We start from the raw sequence: 21,769 nt of genomic DNA, 5'->3' as shown, positions 1-21,769 counted from the left end.
GCATACTGGTTTGGTCCTGCAGCAGCCTCAGCATTGAATCCTGCCTCCTTTCATCACGCTGCCGCCACATTTGAGCTTCAGCCCTGTCTTCAGCCCGCCACTTACTCTCTTCAGCCCTCCACCTCTCCTCCCGGTCATTTTGTGCTTTCCTGCACTCTGACATTATTTGCCTCCACGCATTCGTCTGTGCTCTGTCAGTGTGGGAGGACAGCATGAGCTCGGAGAACATTTCATCGCGAGTGCGTTTTTTTTTCTTTCTAAGCTTCACTAGCCTCTGGGAAGGAGAAGATCCTGTGATCATTGAAACACATGCAGCTGGTGGAGAAAAAAAAAAGGGACAGCGGTATTTAAAAAGACACATTTTATAAAACAGTCGCTACACTCTTTCAGGGTAAACCTTGCTGTTAACATTACATACATAGCACCTGTGCTTTCGTTACAAGGTCGCATTTTGCCTCCTCCCACCGCGTGACTACCCCCTCAACCTTCCCCCCTCCCTGTGGCTAACAGCGGGGAACATTTCTGTTTAGCCACAGGCAAACAGCCCAGCAGGAATGGGCTCCTCTGAGTGTCCCCTGAAGAAAAGCACTCTATTTCAACCAGGTGACCATGAATTATATCTCACTCTCCTGAGGATAACACAGAGAGATAAAGAACGGATTTTGGTTGAATGCCAGCAAACATACACTGCAATGCTTTGTTCTACAGTGATTCCCGAGTACATGTTACTGGCCTGGAGTGGTAAAGTGTCCTACCATGAAGGACGAAATAAGGCTGCCCTCCCCAGAAACCTTTTGCAAAGGCTTTAGGACTACATCTAGGAGAACCGCAAATGCCAGGGCAAAGTAATCCTTTCACATGCTTGCTTTTAAACCATGTATAGCATTTTAAAAGGTACACTCACCAGAGGTCCCTTCTCCGCCTGCTGGGTCCAGGAGGCAGCCTTGGGTGGGTTCGGGGGGTACTGGCTCCAGGTCTAGGGTGAGAAACAGTTCCTGGCTGTCGGGAAAACCGGTTTCTCCGCTTGCTTGCTGTGAGCTGTCTACAACCTCCTCCTCATCATCATCTTCTTCGTCCCCAAAACCTGCTTCCGTATTGCCTCCATCTCCATTGAAGGAGTCAAACAACACGGCTGGGGTAGTGGTGGCTGAACCCCCTAAAATGGCATGCAGCTCATCATAGAAGCGGCATGTTTGGGGCTCTGACCCAGAGCGGCTGTTCGCCTCTCTGGTTTTCTGGTAGGCTTGCCTCAGCTCCTTCAGTTTCACGCGGCACTGCTTCGGGTCCCTGTTATGGCCTCTGTCCTTCGTGCCCTGGGAGATTTTCACAAAGGTTTTGGCATTTCGAAAACTGGAACGGAGTTCTGATAGCACGGATTCCTCTCCCCAAACAGCGATCAGATCCCGTACCTCCCGTTTGGTCCATGCTGGAGCTCTTTTGCGATTCTGGGACTCCATCATGGTCACCTGTGCTGATGAGCTCTGCATGGTCACTTGCAGCTTGCCACGCTGGCCAAACAGGAAATGAGATTCAAAAGTTTGCGGTTCTTTTCCTGTCTACCTGGCCAGTGCATCTGAGTTGAGAGTGCTGTCCAGAGCGGTCAGAATGGAGCACTCTGGGATAGCTCCAGGAGGCCAATACCATCGAATTGTGTCCACAGTACCCCAAATTCGAGCCGGGAACGTCGATTTAAGCGCTAATCCACTTGTCAGGGGTGGAGTAAGGAAATCGATTTTAAGAGCCCTTTAAGTCGAAATAAAGGGCTTCACTGTGTGGACGGGTGCAGGTTTAAATCGATTTAACGCTGCTAAATTCGACCTAAAGTCCTAGTGTAGACCAGGGCTTAGTCTTTAAGGTGCCACTGGACTCCTTGTTTTTGCAGCATTTGCCGTGTCACTTAAATTTTGCAGCTTGGATTAACTCCTTTCATTTTATCCGTTTTATTTGTCATCTTTAAAAAAAAAAATTGAATCTTGAAACATACATAGGAATAAAGTCAATGTGTAAAGAAGTATTTGTATAACATCTTTAAAGTAACCTTAAATGGAGAGTGGGTTGCAGTACCACATTCAGGTCTGCATATCCAGAATCTGACTTTTCTTTGAAGATTGTGCTGTTACAGTACTGGCTGAGGCATCTGAACTGGAGCTCAAAAATTTCCATGTTGGGTCTGATCAATGGTGCATGTAGTCCAGTATCCTCTGCCTGACCGTAGCTAGTACTAGCTCCTTAATTTTCTCTGTACTGCTTATTTTGTATATCGCCATTATCACCTGTTGTTCATCTCCTCTTTAAATTAGTCTTTTTCAATTTCTTTATGCAAAGTCTTTCTGTGCCTCTGACTACTGTCTCCCATCTGTGAATCTTCTTGCTGATATATCAGCTCGGAGAGAGGAAACAAGAACATTCTGTGTGAAGACAAACCATCCATTTATAGAATGGCATATTTTCAGTATTTTCTGTCCCTTTCTGTCATAATCCATAACTTTTTCCCACCAAAATTAGAGTACTCAGTGTCCCATACACGAGGGTGTGCCTGAAATAAACCCATAAGCTGAAATTGGCACAGGATATGTCATCCTGTTTTGCTAACCAGGATACCTGTGAGGCACATACAACACTGATCTGTGGAATCTGTATTGTCTACCTATTGGTTTTCAGGGTATTAGATCTGTTGATTTTAACCTGTAAAGTCCTAAATGGCCAGTTCCTATTTCTGATGCACTAACATTTCCTGGTTTTGTCTGGTTATTTGCTTTTCAAATACTCTTCTTAATTCTCCTAATTCCCATTTTACATTCCATAGCTTATGCTCCTTTCTGTTGACTTCTATTGGGGTTGGGTTTCCGTTACCTGAAAGAGACCAAGTTTGTCTCAGATAACTTCCTGAGTCTTGCCTTTTAACTTTTTTCTCTTGCTTCTTTTTTGTTTAGTTATGTATATTTTCTGTGATTGACATGGTCTACTTAAGCAGCCTCTGTGCTTAGTGTAAGAATTTTAGTTCCCTCTCTTCACTTTTGGGTCATGAATAACGCCCTATTTTAAAATCCTTTTTCTAAAAGTTTGTGTTGCAGTGTTAGATTTTGACTCAGAGTCTTCCCCCATGGATGTTGAATTTTAATTATACTGTGGTCATTGTTATTTAATGGATCAATTATAGCTCGCTCTTGAATAAACTTGTGTGTTACTTAGGACTAAGTTGTGAATAGTATCATGCTTTTTAAAATGAGCTTAGGGGGATGGACACTTTTTTAGCAGGCTGGGTTGAGGGAGGATGGGGGTAATTCAGAGTGGAATTGGGGTTGGAACCTATAGTTCACAAAAAAAATGGGGCTTTGTCCCATAGAGGCATGATTGGCATTATTATATGCATACTCCACATCAGGTAACAGCAAGGACCAATCATTTTGGTGATGGTTGATATAAAGCTGGAGATGTTGCTCCAGGATTTGGTTCACCCTTTCCATCTGGCCATTCATTTGGGGCTGAAACGCTGAAGAGAGGCAGGAGCATAGTCCCAGCAATCGGAGGGCCTCCTGCCAGAAGTGAGAGATGAACTGAGCACTACTGTCAGAAATAATGAGCTCTGAGAGTCCATGGAGACAGACAACCTAGTTTACCTATAACTGGACAGTTGCCTTGGAGAAGGGTAACCAGGTACAAAGTGGGCTATCTTTGTGAGGTGGTTGACGATAGTTAAGATGTTAGTATACCCCTTAGACTTGGAGAGCTTCACAATGAAGTCTAGCCAGATGGTTGCCTAGGGGGAGCCTGTGGGATTTGTTGCATGGCACCTTGCAGTGGGTGCATCTATCTACACCTAAAAATAAACTGGTTTAGTGGATCCCAGACAGCCCAGAGATCCTACTCAGTTCAGTTTTCTGGTTTCTAGAGACCTACTGAGCTGTCAAGGAAGAACTCCAGGTTTCAAAGAAAGAGACCACACACTACCTCTGATTGAGCCACTCGACCACCCACATTGTCAAAACGTGTGACAGTCTGGTTGAGGCCCAGAACAACCATGCTTCTCTTATCTCCAGCTGCACCAGTTTACCCACCTCCTTCTCTGTCAGGACCATGTCTCCCAAATTCTGTCTGCATGCGAGTAGATTACATCCAACAAATGGGTATTGGAGTTTATAAGATTGGATTACTCCACTCATTTTACCTCCCTCCTCCCATCCCACTTCCCTTCCCCTCTGCAGGGACCTGTCTCATGGACACTGGTTGTGATAGGAAATCACCTCCCTTCTACACTTACTAGCTATAGAACCAGTTTCTGCTCAGCCCAGGGGGAAGGGATTTTACTCTCCAAGTATTTTCTGGTCCCGAAGAAAAACAGAGGATGAAGAACTATTCTAGATTTAAGACTTCTAAACAACATTGTGAAAGCATCTATAATGGCACCGTTGGATACAGGAGTTTGGTTTTCGGCCCTTAACCTTCAGGATGCGTATTTTCATATCGCAATTCACCCATCTCATGAAATTCTTTTGGTTTCTGGTTGGCCGAGATCACTTCCAGTACTCCAGACATTGACAAGAAATTATCCTTAATTTCTGGGACATATGGCAGCTTGTACCTTTGTTGTGCATCATGGATAACGTTATGCAAAGTTATGTATTTGCTGTTTCCAGGGGTGATTCAGAACAGTTCATATGCTGAACAACAGTTTGGGAATTTAAAAAAAATCCGGGTTATCTAAGAGTTCTGTCAGAGTTCACTTGTTGGCTATAATGCCCTTCTGTTCCTTAATTGAAAGATTCTCAGTGTTTGCTCATCGCATGGTAAGATTTATCAAGGTTAGGAAACCTTTTTCCGCAGACTAAGAGAACACACCCGTGGGTGGAATCTAAGCTTAGTACTGAAGTGTTTTATGAAATCTTCCTTTGAACCGATGGCTACCTTTTCTCTTAGCCTACCTGGTATCAGTCCCTTGTCAAGCATGAGACTCTCTCGGTGGAAGAACCCTTGCAAGGTCTGTGCAGGTCTCTCCTTTATCCACCATCTTCAATCGTCACTTTAACAACAAGTGCATCTTTGTTGGGTTGGGGGCACATTTAGGAACACACACCATTTAGGGCAGATTTTCTACCTTGAAAACAGCCAAAGAGTCGGAGAAATGGGGAATTTAAAGGCCAGGTCCTCCCTTTTACAGTGTTTTTCAAGAACAAGGCTTTGTTACACCCACATCCTAAACTTTTACCTAATGAGTCATCTGAATTTCACATTACCAACTCATCCATCTCATTTCCCTTCTCCCCCCAAAACCACAAAACTAGGAAGGATACTGTCTTAGGCATCTTGGACATCAGTAAGGTGGTGATTTCTATCTGGACAGAAACAAGCTATTTAGAAAGTCTTTCAGACTGTTCATTTTGATTGCTGACAGATCCAAAGGGTCTGCAGTCTCCATCCAGAGATTCTTCAGGTAGATTTCTTGGTATATTATTTCGTGCTATGAATCTACCAATATACAACCTTATTCTAGGTTGTTAGCCAATCTACAAGCTCTCTTTGTACTTCTGTGGCGTTGCTTAAGCAGGTTCCCATTGTGGAGGTTTACAAGGCTGCAACTTGGACTTCAGTAATACCTTTTCCAAACATTTGGTGGTCCATTCTTTTAGATCAGATGCTGCCCTTGGGAATACAGTGGTGTTTTCAGTCGTGGACTCTGCTCCAAATCTCCCTCTAAATCAGGGTACTGCTCAGTAGTCTCCTGAAGTGGAGCACCTATAGGGAGAACATCCAAAGGAGGAGAGGTTACTCATCTTGTGCAGTAACGGATTTGTTCAAGGTGTGTGCGCTACTACCTGCCCTTCTTTCTCTCTGCTTCAGAATTTTTGCTGAGAGATTTTGTCGTGAAGAAGAAATGGAGTGAAGTTCACTTGTCCAGCCCTATATAGCCAGGTGCAGGGCCAGGAACCTTAAACTGCTGCTTTGTCAAAATCTAGATTTCCACCGCTGCCCCCCCCCCCCGCTGTCTCTGGCCAAAGAGTGGCCACTTAATTAGGTGATGGTCGGTTTGATCTCATTGATACCTGGTTGAGGCATTAGCTAGCCTTTTGTCTATGGGGAACTTGTTTGTTGTTGCCCTCCAGAACATGTTGTTGAAACATGGCTTGTTAATATTATACAGTGGAATCTTCTATCTTTACATACAATGTTGTCTCACTCATTTTACCACACAATCAGCAAAACATGAGTTTTGAAATGATACATTACAAAGTACGCTTTGTACAAAATTTAACGTGGTCTTATAAAAGGGGTGAGCATAGAGGTACAGATTTTAAGTCAGAAGCTTCCACACCCCAGTTCACACGCTTCTTAGGGGAGGCAGAGGAGTTGCTCCAGGACCTGAAGCACTCCCAATCGGTCTTATGCGACTCCTGCACTTCTTCAGAGCGGTCCCTGCCCCAGAATAGGAGCTGGCAGCACTCTCCAAACCCAAGGGTGAGAACGCCTTGGTACTGGGTCAGGCTTCATATCTGCTCATGCAGGTGCCGCTTAAGGCGAAGGTCCTGCACCACCTGAGGCCTTGATCTGCAGGTCAAACAGCACTACTTAAGATGGGCTTTGCCAAGGCAGAGCAAGCAATGGGTGTGGGGTCACTGTTGGGAATCGCCACGCCACATAAAGGGCAATGCTTGAACCCTGGTGGGGGCATCACCAGGAAACACTACCACTATACTATATACTATAACCTTTAACTAACACTACTAATTAACTATTAACTATGTAACAAAATAGAAATAAAAACTAGGCTGAGATAAATTGTGAGGTTATAAAAGAACAACTGCACAGAGCTCCAACTCTAGCCGATGGGGGATGAGAAGGAACTGAGAGGTGGTCGGGGCAATGCCAGCTCATATAATTAGGGGAAGGGCTACAGGCATAAGGCGTGAGCATCACCCCTCTACATGTACTGCTAGGAAAAGTTTCTGGCTCCAATGCATGCACACACCTACTTGGATATACACTCTGCATCTACTTGAAAAAGCATATTTACATTTTTTTAATGAAAGTCACCTTTTTTTAAAAAATAATGCAGCTGGCCATAATATTTAAAATCAATGAGGATTTGTTACGGCTTTAGTCTTTTGTGGACCAATTCTTATACAGTAGTAGAACTAATGCTAACAGAGTCTCACCACCTAATATTATGGATTTGTGATACTATGGTTAAGATTGCTTTCTCAGTTGCTGAATTGAGATCAATAGTAAACCATTCTAGATTGTAAACTCTTTGGGACCGGGAATGTGTCTCAGACTGTTTCTTGTGTACGTTTCTGGTGCTACAGAAACGTACACACTTCCATTAAAAAAAACAATTACAACTTTTAGAGGGACCACTGCATACAGTAATGATTTCTAGCACAGTTAGGCTTTTTCTTCTATACACAAGTCAGAGAATGTTGCTAGGAAAAATTGTATTTATACATATTTAACAGACTTATTACCAATCTCTTCACTACAAATCAAACCAAGCTTTTCTCCTTATGATGTTTTAGGATAATCATTCTTTAGAAAACAGTGTAAAAGTTGTATTGCCTCCTGCTTGGTGAGATGTTTAGTTGAAATTCTGTAGGATCTTTATTATCCATGGTATTCTTGTCTGCTTTGAGTGTGAGTTGCGAAATCCATGACCGTTTCACCAGGCAACTTCCTTAGTTATCCTTTCTCCTTTCTATTGGTGGGAGATAAGTGTTTCATGGATTTCCACTGTATCTTTTCTCTAATATTTCCACCTTGTTCTGCCATTCATTTTCAGCCATTTTTATTCCTCATGAATAATCTTAATGCCAAAAGCTTAAAACGACTTTTCAAGAAAGTTGGGACACATCAGATTCTTTACTAAAATACAAATAAATCTGCTGCCTTCTCTTTGTCCACTGATTTTGTAATTCAAAAGCATTCAAGTTTAGAAAGATATATTCATTATAAATCCACATGGCTTATTTACGTTTCTCTTATCCACCAGATGTTCAATTAATTTTTTAATTATTCCTTTATTTAACTAATGACAGAAGTTAATTTTTGTATGGAACAGTTATTGGGAGGAAAAGTCATTGCTGTTGGAGAGAAATGCACTACATTTCCTCTCCTCCAGTCTTGCAGAATCTTCTCCATACTTCATGACATTATGAAAATTGGTGAATGATGCAACAAGTTAGCTAACGCAAAAGCCTCCATTCAGTCCAGGTTGTGGAGGACGCTTACATTCGTGGTCTCTCTTGTTTTCTGACTTGTGGAATATGTTGTGTTTCTCCATTTAGGGTGGTTGCCATCTGTAATCACATCTGGTGTATTAAATACATTTAGTCCAAGTGGATATAGGTATGGCAAGAGAGCCAGTAAATATATAGTTCTTCGCCAATAGTTGAAGGTAGCATGGCTCTGGCCAGTATGACCATTCCTCCTTGTTGTTGCTAAGGATTTAATTCAGAATGAATTGAACAGGAAATGTTTTTCATAACCTTAGTTTAAAAGCTGTTTAAAAACTTTTTTAAAAGGCTGTGCTTGTATTATTACTGAGCAGTTGATGAACGAAGGCATTTTCTTTCCCCATACCTCTTACAGCACTGCTATTAACATTCACATAGGAAAGAAGTTTTTTTAAAATGCAGTCTATTTCAGCTGACTAGAGAAATGATTTCAGGAGAGATCTTAACCTGAAGGAAGGAAATCTTTGTAAGTGATGCTCTTATGTGATGCAAGACCTAATGTAATTATCTCACTTGTACTTTTTCATTTCACTAATGACTTTTTTGTCTATGTAGACCACAAATCAGAAGTTGAATATTTGTTTTCATCCTGAATATGTCCTTAAATGTGGGATCTCTTATTTTATGCTAGGTGGTGTGTCAAGGTTCCTTCCCCACTCTGAACTCTAGGGTACAGATGTGGGGACCTGCATGAAAAAACCCCTAAGATTATTTTTACCAGCTTAGGTTAAAACTTCACCAAGGTACAAACTATTTTACCTTTTGCCCTTGGACTTTATTGCTGCCACCACCAAGCGTCTAACAGATATTATAACAGGGAAAGAGCCCCCTTGGAAACTTCTTCCCCCCCCAAAATCCTCCCAAACCCTACACCCTGTTTCCTGGGGAAGGCTTGAAAAAAATCCTCACCAATTTGCATAGGAGAAAACAGACCCAAACCCTTGGATCTTAAGAACAATGAAAAAGCAATCAGGTTCTTAAAAGAAGAATTTTAATTGAAGAAAAAAAGTAAAAGAATCACCTCTGTAAAATCAGGACGGTAAATACCTTCCAGGGTAATCAGATTCAAAACCTAGAGAATCCCGCTAGGCAAAACCTTAAGATACAAAAAGACACAAAAACAGGAGTATACATTCCATTCTCTCCTGTCAACATAGAGCAGCTGCACAGGAGACCTTACAGCAACACAGCTGCAGTGGTACACCTGTGGCACTGTAGTGTAGACATTAGCCTTAATTATATGCTCGCAGCTAATTTTTTCCAAAGAACCCCTTTCTCATTCAGTGCACAGAATGTCTCTGCTTGAGATAAATCAGTGTTGTGTAGTGAAAGAAATTGGTGTCTGCAAGACTCTCCTGCCTCATGGGTTGCAGAAATTGAAAAGTGTGTAATGAATGAGATGGGGGGTTGTAGGAAGAGAAAGAATGGTCTCATCGCTAAGGCAGTTGAAAGCTGTCATGTAGAATTGGATTCTATCCCTTCCTCTGCCAGAGTTCCTCTGTGATGCTGGGCAAGTCACTTAAACCAAGCTTTTCACAGGTGGTCACTAATTTGGGTTCCTCATTTTCTTGGTGCCCAGCTCGAAACTGTGAATCCTGATTTTCACTAGGGCTGAGCACTCACACCTGCAGCTGAAGTCAGTGGGATATATAATGCAAAGTACTCTGAAACTATGAGGATCTGATTTTTCAAATCGGGCAAACACAATTTGTGGCTTCTTTTGACCTTCCTCTTTCTCTGCCTCAGATTTCCATCTGTAAAATGAAGATATCATCACCCTTCACTTTACAGGGATTTTGTGCAAATAGCTTATTTGTAAAGTACTTGGATATTATTGTGATGAGTGCAATAGAAAGCCCATGAGGAAATTAATATTTCTTTGTTCATAACAAGGGTTGAATAGTGTGCAGTAAATAAGTCTTACAGGTACACATTACTCAATGAGGATAAAACAAAATATTGAATAGTTGCTCATTAGTTGCATGGCGTCCATCCTGTGCAGTGAATGAGTCAGGGGTTGTGTGGAAAAAATAGTATGTTATCATGTAATTAAAGACAGCATCATAATACATACATACAAGGGGCCAAATTAAGGTTCCCCCGGTAACCTTTATTCTGCAATTTCCTACGTTTTGAATGCTTGATTTTTTCCAACTTTAATGTTCTTTTAATATAGCTCTTTGTGTGTAATATAAACTATGTGTAGTTTTTCTATCTACACATTTAATTTCTATATTTAGCTGTGGGACCACTTTATGTACTTCATATGCTCAGTATTATCAGTGGCTGTCTGGCATGATTTCAGTTTTGTACAAGGGCAGTGACTTGGTGAAAGAAAATCTTTGTGTTTGTGCACATTCCTTTTAGATCACTCAGGCTCAGTCAGTCTGTTTAATAATCTGCCTCGTAACTGGGGGTGATGCTTTGCTAGAAATATTCTTCATAACATAGTGTTATGTTTGCAATTACAGTTTAGTTTTTGGGTTTTTTAAAATAGTCATTTAGTGGATGTAGTTTGGTGTATAACTTAGCCGCTTGCTTTTGGTATCCTAAACCAGACTTGCTAACTCAGATGTAGAAAGGGAGAGGACAGCTTTTTCAACTAACAAAATAGTGCAAACCTTTTTTTAATGAGCTCACTGTGTTATAGGGAGATTCAACTTCTGGAAACACATTCCTTTGCTGGAGATGCAAAATGAGATAACACTGTGTAGCATGCTGGAGCTATTGTGGCATGAAGAGTACTATTCTAAAAGCTTTGTTCCTAATATAGCTGCAAATTGAGTTAAAGAACCACCCTTCTTTACCAGTCATTGCTGAAAACCATACAAGAAAGTTTCAGCTGTGTGTTGCTTCTTAAAACTTTGTATATACGAATCTCAACTGCTCAATGCATAAAGTGGTAGGTCATTAGGTCATTCAGTATATAAAATTTTTGAATGTGCTGCTATAAAACACAGGGCTTCAAAAAGAGCAGATTCCTCCACTTAGTTAAATAATTTCACATAGAGTTAATGTTTCTTATTTTAAAAATGCACACCAACATCAAATTTTTATTACATTGCTCCTTCCTGTGGATTTTTCCTCAGTTGTATTAAACTTATTTCTTGGGATGAAAAAATATGGGGAGAGTTCAATGTATTTCTTGCAGTTCTTCCATTTTTGGCCATGTTTAAATCATATTTAAAGGGTTAAAACTACTTCTCTGGGCAATAAATAACTTTAACTTCTAAGGACACAGATCCTGAAGCTTTGTTGTTAATAGAAAATTTTAATGTATGTGGATGTACTGTATATGTTTAATGCCTTACTGTTGCTACAAAAATCCTATAAAATTTTCCCATTAATCAGAAATTAAATAAGACGTGACTATTCCTGGAGTCTATAACATGCTTTAGTTCAGCTATCTGTGTTTGTAGTAAAATGTTTATGCTCCTTCAACAGCACTAATATGCCACCTGTGGCTCATGGGTCTTTAATTACATATAACTTTAAATATTTAATCTATTGGATACAAACGTCAGTTGTAAAAGAAAAATAAATTCCACCATCATTGATATTGCTTCCCAGCCTATATGGAACTGTGAGGTTAAGGCATGCCAGTTTCAATACATGGGATAGTAATGTAAAACGTTAAGCAAGGAGCAACTTGACCCTTACAAAAGACTGAAAAAGCAATGATAAACTTCAGTATTTTGTGTCTAACTTCACTAAATTAGAATTACACAGTGTGTGAATAATTTATAAACTGTTTTTGTAAAACTTTAGTGTTACTGATCACTCTACAGTACTTTCTTTCAAACAGTTAAACTGGAAACAGCAGAGGACACCAGTTGACAGCCAATTCATTTTGCTGATTCATCCATTATAGCAATGGCTTCAGGCCAGAACTGGGCTTGCAGATTAAAGGCTGACAACTGTAAAACTGCTGGGACTTGAAGGAATGTTGGTAAAATGTTGCTGTGCAAAGGCAGGCAATGAAAGTGGGGTGTTTTTTTCAATGATCCTAATTCTGCATATGTTGAGAGAAATCCCTGCACCATAAATTGGCAGTCATGTTTCAGTGAAATGGAGTCCTAACAGTAGAGGGCTACAATAATGGGAGTAACTGGGTGTTAATTAATAGACTGCTTGCCTCTCTAATGAATATTTAGCATAATAGAAAATGCAACTGAACTAAAGCTGTGTAGTGCAGCAATCAAAACTAAGTTTTGTAAATGTAGCCTTTTCCTGGCAATCTTGAAAAGTAAACCTGTTGGGTTAAGTAATGAGACTTAAAGGAAAAAAAAATCCAAGAAGGCTTTTCTGGCAATGAGCAATCTGGAAGGGATAATGACAGAAGATTTGATGGTTTCTCATTTTAAAAAAAAATCTTCAAACCAATTAACCGTTTTGTGAGGCCCATTTTTGTGAGCAGTGCTAACAGTACAAGTATTCTATGATGTGCAACAATGTGAATTAAAGAGGGTACAAAACAACTTGTTTCCTTCACCAAAGGAAGATGAATGTGAATGTAGTAAGTCCTACTATATTTGGTATGGGTAAATGTAGGCTATTGTATCCATGAGTGTCATGTTTAAACTTCCATCTCCTGGGGGTAAGGATGGAAATCTCCACTCCTGCAAACTAGTTTCCCTGTCCTAGATAGATGACTGCAAAATGTGGGCACCCTTACTTGGAAGTTCTCCTTTACAGTTACATAATAGATCTGTTTCTTGTGCCTCCTGCATTCCTGAAGTGTTTATCATAAAATTAGCAGGATCTTATTGCATTTCCTTAAGGCTAACGGTTGAACTTCGGATTGTGTATATTCACAGATCAAGCTGTTCACTCCACCTTAAAATAAGTTATTTCAGGGGAGGGGAGACTGTATTTAAAGGCTGTTCTGTACATAATATCCAATGCTCTTCTTCCCCATAGCTGTAAACACCAGCAGGTATGCTGAAAGTTATAGGATCCAGACCTATGCAGAATATGTTGAGAAAAAACATGAAGAGAAACAGGCAAAAAGAAAGTGGACAGAAGATAGTTGGAAGGAGATGGAGAGAAAGCGGTTAAAAACGCAATACACACCATACATTCCCCAGAGTCGGTACTACTGTGGTAACAGGTGAGAACTTTTCATAAGTAAAAATAATAATAATAAAACACATGGAAAGAAAACAACTTATCCTTAATTTCAGCAGCTCTGGGTGGCTTCTCTTAGGATTTGGAAACTGAGGGCTAGTCTACACTGGCAAAGTTAAAGCGCTGCTGTGGCAGCTCTTTAACATGGTTTGTGTAGTCGCGGCAGAACGCTGGGAGAGAGCTCTCCCAGCACTCTAAAATTACCCACCTCTACGAGGGGCGTAGCTACCAGAGCTGGGAGCGCAGCTTCCAATACTAGTGCACTGTGTACACTGGCGCTTTACAGTGCTGAAACTTGCTGCATCCGGGGGGGGGGGGGGGGTTCACGCCCCTGAGCGAGAAAGTTGCAGCGCTGTAAAGTGCCAGTGTAGACAAGCCCTAAGCTGCTTTCTCTCCTACTACTACTATCCGTGTCTTGTGGCTGACTTTCCAAGGTGCTAGCACAGGGTAATACATACTCTCTCGCTCCCTGGGAAACAGCCAACTGAACAATCATAATGAAAATTCCTTCTGTGTATCTAAAAGTGGGGAGGAAAAATGGAAAGAATTATTTTTTAGGTTAGATTTTGTTTGAGTCTCCAGTGAAAATTAAAGGGTTGCCATGAATCTTTGCCCTCGATGATCTATTGGACTGAGTCAGCAGAACTGTGTTGTAATCCTGATGCAGTAAATTGCTGTATGACTTGCATCTGTTTCTTGTTTGCTTTGTCTTGCCTGTTTAGAGTGAGCTTTTCAGACAAGGGGATCTCACTGTACACTGGTGCAAGTCTGAGGTCTGAGGGCTCTAGGTGTTACTGTAATTCATAGCATCTCTGTATTTGTCCTTGAAAGTCTCTGCTGCACTGTTTCAGATTCCTTCTTAAATTTATAAAAATCTCAAGGGAGCTGCAGGCCTGACATTTTTACAGGTTGGGAGGAGGTACAAATAGGGAGCAAAACTGACCCTGAACTGCTGGGCTTTGTCTGCTTCCTTCTTTTGTATGAATAATGTGGCGATCTATACTTTCCACGCCCTGTCCTCCTGTGAATGTGTTGGATTTTGCAATATGGAAAACTGGCTTCTCTCTCACAGTAAGAACATCCTTAAAAATAGGTTTTATACTTACACTGTAGATGAGTGTTTATATTTAATATGAACAAAACAGGTGTTTTGGCTGCTTGTCACATTTTGACGGCATGTCAAACTTGGAGTTTAAAAGTTTGTGAGAAATGTTTAGGAGAGCAGGAAGAGCACAAGTGATTCTTCGGGGAGGTGGAGTGATGAGTTAATCTAGGTTTTCCAAAATATTGTGTTTCATAGTTGGGTATTCCGTATGAGGGAGCATGAATAATGAGAGAGGCATGTTACGCAATCTACTGTGGGACTTGTAAAGGTTCTGAAGCCTCAGTTACTTATCTTTCTGTGAAATGAATTGATCTAGGAATAGAATTTATACAGTAAAATACACTGCATTGCTGTAATCCATCTTTATGCAGTTTGTACTTCCTATAGGTTTAGGTAGCATTGGTAATCTGATCATGGAAGAGTTCTGAGGTATTTTGATACTGACTGCTCTGTTCACCATGGTTTAGGATTGCATTATTACAGCTGAGCCGCCCCCCCCCCCCCCCACACACACACACCACGGTGCCATGATGAGTGGTTTACAGCATTTTTTGTGTTTTGGTCTTTAAAGGGCAGAATGTATAATATATTCTCTTGTTAGCAGAATCCATGTCCCAAATTGAAGTCCAGTGGCCTGAATAGTTGACAGTGGGTTAGCTAGCAAGGAGGACTACAGATGGGACTTTATGTTGCTTTGCACTATAAAATAATGTATGCATGTACCTATAAAATAGTCACTTCACAATGTACACTAAACACAACACATGGGAGTCACTGGTGACTAATCTTTCTCCACATTTTATGATCTTCACACAGCCTTGATGCCATATCATACCATCCAGTCAGCCACATTGTTGATCCACACTCCCTGTGGGTGTCTTCTGACACCAGTCCCTGCAAAACTAGCTTTGGCAACCTTCCTCCACTCATCTGATCCACCCTACCCACATGTCCTGCATATTCAAGTTTTCTTTATCTGGTCGTCTTAATACCAGGAATCACGCCAGTTAGGCTGTAAATTTGAGTAATTTGCCTTCTCTTTAATCATATGTGAGATATAACTAGTGTGCAGAAATTGCCTGTAGCGTTTCAGTTTGAAGGCTGAAAGTCTCTTAATGTCTTGTTTCCTTACTATCCTGTCTCGTGTTTATAGCAAGATACTGAAGATAAGAGACTGCAGCATGCAATTTCATTTTACATTTCATCCTCACTCATGACACCTTTACATTTAACAACAAATACTTTGTTCAAATGTAGGAACAGCTATAGGTACTAGGATGCCTCTCCAATACCTCCTCCAATGTACCTCTTTTGGGTCTAAACCCAGCTTGTTCTTCAACCACAAAGCTCTTTATCTTAGATGCAGTTCTCTTCAGGATGATGTGTGGTAGTATTTTGTTAGGGTGTGTCAATAATGAGATTCTGCTGTGATTTCCATAAACAGCGGGGGGCCCCCTTTTATGTATAGGAACCATCAGGGACTGTGTCGAAGTTCTCTTCCAGATTCTCAAATCACATTGACCAGCTTATGATATGCCTGTCAAATGCCTCTTCACCACTTTTAATTACAAGTAGTTCTGCTTGTACATTATCCACTTCAAGGGCTTCATTACTTTTCAGTGTCTGCATTGCTTCATCAAGTTCTTCGATCATAGGAGGAGGTTCAATAGGATAAGTCAATCTTCTGACATAGATCTCTGCCTCACTTCCAACTTAAAATTCTTTTTGCTCCTCGTGGCATTTGCAACAATAGAGTGATGTACTGTTGTCAAGCCAATCTTCTTTTGCCTCTTCAGTCTTTCTCACATCACACAGAAATGCTTGCTCTTTTGCAGTTTGATCTATCTTGTTTTGTGCTCTTAGCTTCCTTCATTGATCACACAACTTGATAATCTTCTCTGTGATCCAAGGCTGCAGCTTTAGGATCTGTTTCCCGAGGAGTTCATCTGTGGTGTATGTAATAGAGCACTACATCTGCTGTACATCTGATCTATGTTACCCTTGTAGAGGATCAGCAGCTTGCAGCTTTTGTTCGTTCTTCTTGAATTCCACTTTCACAGACTTTCAGTTTATCAACATTACAGTGGACTCTGAAGGCACTTGCTGGTTGTTTCTTGCTTCACAATTTGATCTTTATGGTGGCTATTATTAACTTATGATCAGATCTTATGTTAGCCTTCCTGAGGGATTGACTTCCCATCACAATAGAACATCACCTCATTGGGATCATGATGAGGTCTACAGTAATTCCTCACTTAAAGTCGTCCCGGTTAACATTGTTTCATTGTTACGCTGATGAATTAGAGAACATGCTCATTTACAGTTGCACAATGCTCCCTTATATAACGTTGTTTGGCAATCGCCTGCTTTGTCCACTGCTTCCAGAAAGAGCAGCCCATTAGAGCTAGCTGGTGGGGGCTTGGAACCAGGGTGGACCAGCAGCCCCCCTATCAGCTCCCCGCTCCCCTAAGTTCCCTGTGTGGCAGCTGCCCAGCAGGCTATCAGTTGCTGGCAATTCAGCTGTCCCTCCCCCCAGTGCCATGTGCTGCTCCTGCCCTTTGCCTTGGAGCTGCTCCCGGGAGCCTCCTGCTTGCTGTGCGGGGGGAGGGAAGAGGGAGGCTAATGTCAGAGTGTCCTCTCCCCCCTGCTCCTGCCACCCGCTTACCCCATCTCCATAGAGCTGCGGGAGACACACACATGACAGGGCTCAGGATGGAGGGAGCTTGCTGGCAGCAGCTGCTGTCTCAGCTTGCTGATCTACTTAAAAAGGCAACGTACTTAGTGGGTCAGCATACTTAAAGGGGCAATGCACAGCGCGCGCTCTCTCACTCACACAGGGTGTGTGTCTCTGTGTCTCTCTCTGCCATGCTGTCTCCCTTCCCTCCATTTGTGCTGCCTTGTAGAGTGTGAGGCTACATTAACAACAATGTGTTAACCCTTGAGGGCTCAGCCGAGTGCTAGTTCATCATTTAGCAGTAAGGCATTCCCTGGGAAATATCCCACCCTCTTCCACCTTCTGACTTCACCACCTCAGCCAAGCTTCACAATCATCATTGCTATGTGCAGTATTAAATTGTTTGTTTAAAACTTATATTGTGTATATATAATAATCTTTTGTCTGGGGAAAAACATTTCCCAGGGCCCTAACCCCTCATCCCCCCATTTACATTAATTCTATGGGGAAATTGGATTCGCTTAACGTTGTTTCACTTAGTCACACTTTTCAGGAATATAACTACAATGTTAAGTGAGGAGTTATTGTATTTGGTATTGAATCTGGAAATCTGGCAGTGTCCAAGTCCATCACCATGACAGTTTATGCTTGAAAAGGGTATTTAGTAATAGTAAGTAATTTCCAGTTGCTTATTGCATGAATCACAGTCTTCTGCTGTTTGTCTTGCCATACCCAAAATTCCCAACACAGCTGCTCCATTCTGGGTAACTCTTGGGACCACTGCATGCATTGCACTCACCTTGTACAATTAGGATGTCTCTGAGTTGAACAGATGCTAGCTCCTTCCCAGTGTCACTCTAGAATTTCTCAACTTTTTCATCAGTCACAGTCACTAGTTGAGGCACAGTCACTAGTCGGGATGCGCTGCCAATCTAAAGGTCAGCCTGTTGCTGATCCTTTGTGAACTGGTCAAGGTGAAATTGTTTGGAGGTGGAACGGTAAAATAGGCTGTAATTCAATTTAAATAACGATTTTTAGTGGGCTGGTGAAGTTCTCACATTACTCCTTAAGGTGCAGAGGTAAAAGTTTCTGTTGTGTGAGAGCTTGGCACATTGGAGCTATGGTTGGTACTGTCAGGTCTGACAGTGGAATGGTGTTAAACATAATTAGTTTAATCATCTTGTTATACTGGTGTTTCTGTGAGAACCTATAAATGTACATATTGGAGACTTGAACAGATCTTGAGATTTCTAAGTGGACTGAAGGATTAAATGAAGCAGTCTTCTGGACCACAGCTATTGATTTAAACCTTAACCATCGAGTACCAGGGCAAGAATAAATAAGCCTATATTCAATTTAATTTTTAGTTTAAGGCAAATTGTCCAGCTTTCAGAAAAAGCTAAATTAAACCTTCTTAATCCAGTTCACTTTCTCTGCCTACCTGCACTTGGAATTTGGGGGTAATGTACCATTGTAAGGAAATGACATAGATTAATTTTTTGGTTAATATATTTTAAGCAGTAGACATGAGAAATGTCTACTCAAAACTTGATAATGGGAAAGTTACAATAGGAGGAGGAGTATATATTAAAAATCAAACTGTACATCTGGTTGGTCATATCAAAAAGCCACTAATTCAGGTTTGTTAGAGAACTTGAGAGGTTAATTCCATTGAATTTAAACTGTTTTTTGTATGTGGTTTATCTTTCCTCAACTTTGAATCCTGCTGTAGGTGTTAGAAATATTATTTAGGTGCTGTTTCATGTTGCTATAATCAGTTATTAGCATTTCCATTATAAATGCCAATTTTCATGCGTTTAGGACTGAGCCTGAAAAATTCAGTCCAGATTTAAACTTGGTAAGCAAGATGTCAGCCCAGGATTCACGTTTACAACAATATTTTTTAAAAGTAGTTTTATGTTAGAATTTAAGTTTAACAGGTAGATAATGCAAATATATTAACTTTTCCCTTGCAAGCCTGTTGTTTACAAGTGTTCACACTAAAATTAGTGGCTTGAGCAATACTTGAAAATTAGCTACAATACATCACCAAAAGCAGCAACTTATTTCTGTAATATCCTAATGTTCCTTACTATGGACTTGGATTTTGCCAAGACCTTTCATATGAATTATCGATCCAATTGTATAAAATATTAATTTAATATAGTTTGACATTCTTCAGTGTGGGACAGTTGCCTTATAATTGGTTTTTTTGGCTTATGACTTTAAGGATTGAAACTCTTAATGTGATATAAGAAAAAATTGCAAAATAAGTCACCCTCTGTCCCACAAGCTCATCTCTTTTTACTTGAGTGTTGTAGAAATTGACATGTGAAGTCTTGTGCTCAGTGTTGCATTCTAAAGCCAATCTGTAAATCTGAAGTCATGCATTAATGCTCACTAATACTAATGGTACTTACACAGTGAAAGCTGTCTCTTTTGAAAATACACCCTTCTACATAATGCTGTATCACTGCAAGGAGTCAAGTTAAAAGGATGTTGTGGATTTAAAAACCGATACGTTGCTCTGGAAAAATTGCTTTCTGTTAATACAAAGATAAGTGAAAGATTGGAGGAAAAACTCTTCTTTCAGTTTTACTTGGTGCATTTGACAGCATTAACTGTTTATCACTAAATCACCTTCTCCTGTTTCAGTGCCATTTGTTTAGATTCTAAGCTCCAGGAGGAGGGATTATGTCCTATTGTGCTTTGCACAGCGCAAAGCACACTGTCTGTGCTTAGTTGATGTTCATGTTAAATGCATCATTTCAGGTCTTTTCTTTTGCAAAATAGTGTTAAATCATAGCATTCAAATTGAGAAGTAGACTATCTTTTTGTATAAAATTTTAATCTTGCTCTATTTGCAGCTTTAATTTTTTTTAGGGTTTATTTCCCAGGTCATTTGCCTAAAATGAATAAAAAATGGGATTAATGGCAACATTTATTTCTGTCAGTTTAAAAAACCAAAAAGGTGCCATACCAAAAGCAGGAAGGATGTATTTTTGACTATATGGCTTCTTTCCTACAACAGTTTTAAACTAAAATGTTCAAACTAAAATGCCAGTAAAGCACGTATCTTAGTTCTGGTACACATAAACAGTAGCCAAGAAGTTAGGGATATGTATTTAGTCATGCTCCAAACATGAAATACTCAGTTGTAATGCAAGGAAAGTAAAGTAGTATGTACCGTGCAAAACTGAAAAGTTGGATCTCTTGTTGTCCATCTGCCCTGTCCCTTGGAAAGTAATTGCGGCAGCCAACAGTGAGTAGACTTTTGCTCTTCAGTAGCTGAAATGATGTTGCAAAGGTGACGTTTTTGTTCCTTTAATTCTCTGGCATTATAGAACTCTACTAATCCACCACATCCTGTTGATTAGTTTGAATAATTCTGTTTGATTTTTTTACTAGTCCATACTGTTGGAATTTAACAGATATATACAGTGGCCCTAAATGTACTTAGTTTTGTGAATTGAGATCAGTGTAATTGACTAGAAGTTAACGTTAAACTCTTCACTTTGTATTGCTGCCACTTCCACCACTGGCACTCATCTGTTCAGCTTCTTTCAGAGCTGACAACACTGCTAGAGTGTGGATCAATGCAAAATGAAAGCTGGGAGAGGAGGGGGTTGCATTCACTCAAGAGACTGAGAATCTCACCCACTAAACACTCTTTCATCAGCACTGATCTGGAAGGAATAGTGTGTTCCCAAAACTGCTTCTTGCCAACTGGCAATGTGTGATAGGTTTTTCTTTTCTTTAAGTTGGCTAGTGATTTTATAAGAAAAACATGAGAACCAAAAATGATTTACAATATATAAAGGAAAAGACATTTTTAAAAAAATCCTTTTTAGATTGCTTCTGGCTATAAATCCCATTATCACCTAGATGACAGGTGTATATGTACATTTTGAAACGAACTGACATTTTTGTGTTTTTTTGCAAATAGTTTATGCACATTCTTATTCTAGGAGGCTGATGCTGTTTAGAACCTTTGTCATTAAAATTCTTAGCCTGAGAATTCAGCTCTGCCTCAAAATTTACTCTGAGCTGAAACTCTGCATGCAAGTTAGCAGTTCAAGTTTTGTATATTTATATTGTGTGAGATTATGCACTGCATTTGTGCATAATAAGAACTGGCTAGGTTCAGGTGTCTTAGGATAAATATAATTGCCAAACATAATGGAACCTAGGGTCCTACATCAGGCACAAATATGTGAGAACATTGTGCATGGGCAGTGTTCTCAGCTGTATGTTAAACATAGAAGAAAAGGTCCCTGCCTTGAGGATCTTACAGATGTGCAACAATTGAAGATCTTAAACTAGTATACCCAAATTAAAGATAACAATCATTGAGAACTATTATTGTGTTTGGTACTTGAACTTTTGGATTTAATTGTGTTCTCCCTCTAATTAAGGAAATTGACTCCAATACAGAATAGTGGATCCATTCCAAATATCCTGTAAATGCAGAAAGTTAAAATTTGTTTTAGGTCACTTAGATTCTTATTCCTATATATATATAAAAATAAGAATCTGTGTGTGTGTGTGTGTGTGTGTATATCTATCTATCTATCTATACACACACACACCCTGTAAACTGCCTAAAGATGCTCCTCATTATGATCAGCTAAATAATGT

At 40.3% G+C, this 21,769-nt stretch overlaps 1 protein-coding gene across 3 annotated transcripts in view; it reads left to right on the top strand.

The window, feature by feature from the left end:
• Positions 1-21,769, top strand: part of PARN (poly(A)-specific ribonuclease) — a 162,782-nt gene that overhangs the window by 106,672 nt on the left and 34,341 nt on the right. For all 3 annotated transcript variants that reach the window (XM_084641663.1, XM_084641665.1, XM_084641666.1), the window contains exon 22: positions 13,146-13,335. In XM_084641663.1, coding sequence (XP_084497789.1) covers positions 13,146-13,335 — 190 coding nt within the window. The remainder of the gene's footprint in view (positions 1-13,145; positions 13,336-21,769) is intronic.

This window comes from Lepidochelys olivacea (assembly GCF_965140295.1).
Source record: "Lepidochelys olivacea isolate rLepOli2 genome assembly, chromosome: 10".
Taxonomy (NCBI): domain Eukaryota; kingdom Metazoa; phylum Chordata; order Testudines; family Cheloniidae; genus Lepidochelys; species Lepidochelys olivacea.
The sequence above is the reverse complement of the archived record's forward strand: the minus strand, read 5'-3'. Positions and strand labels throughout refer to the sequence as shown.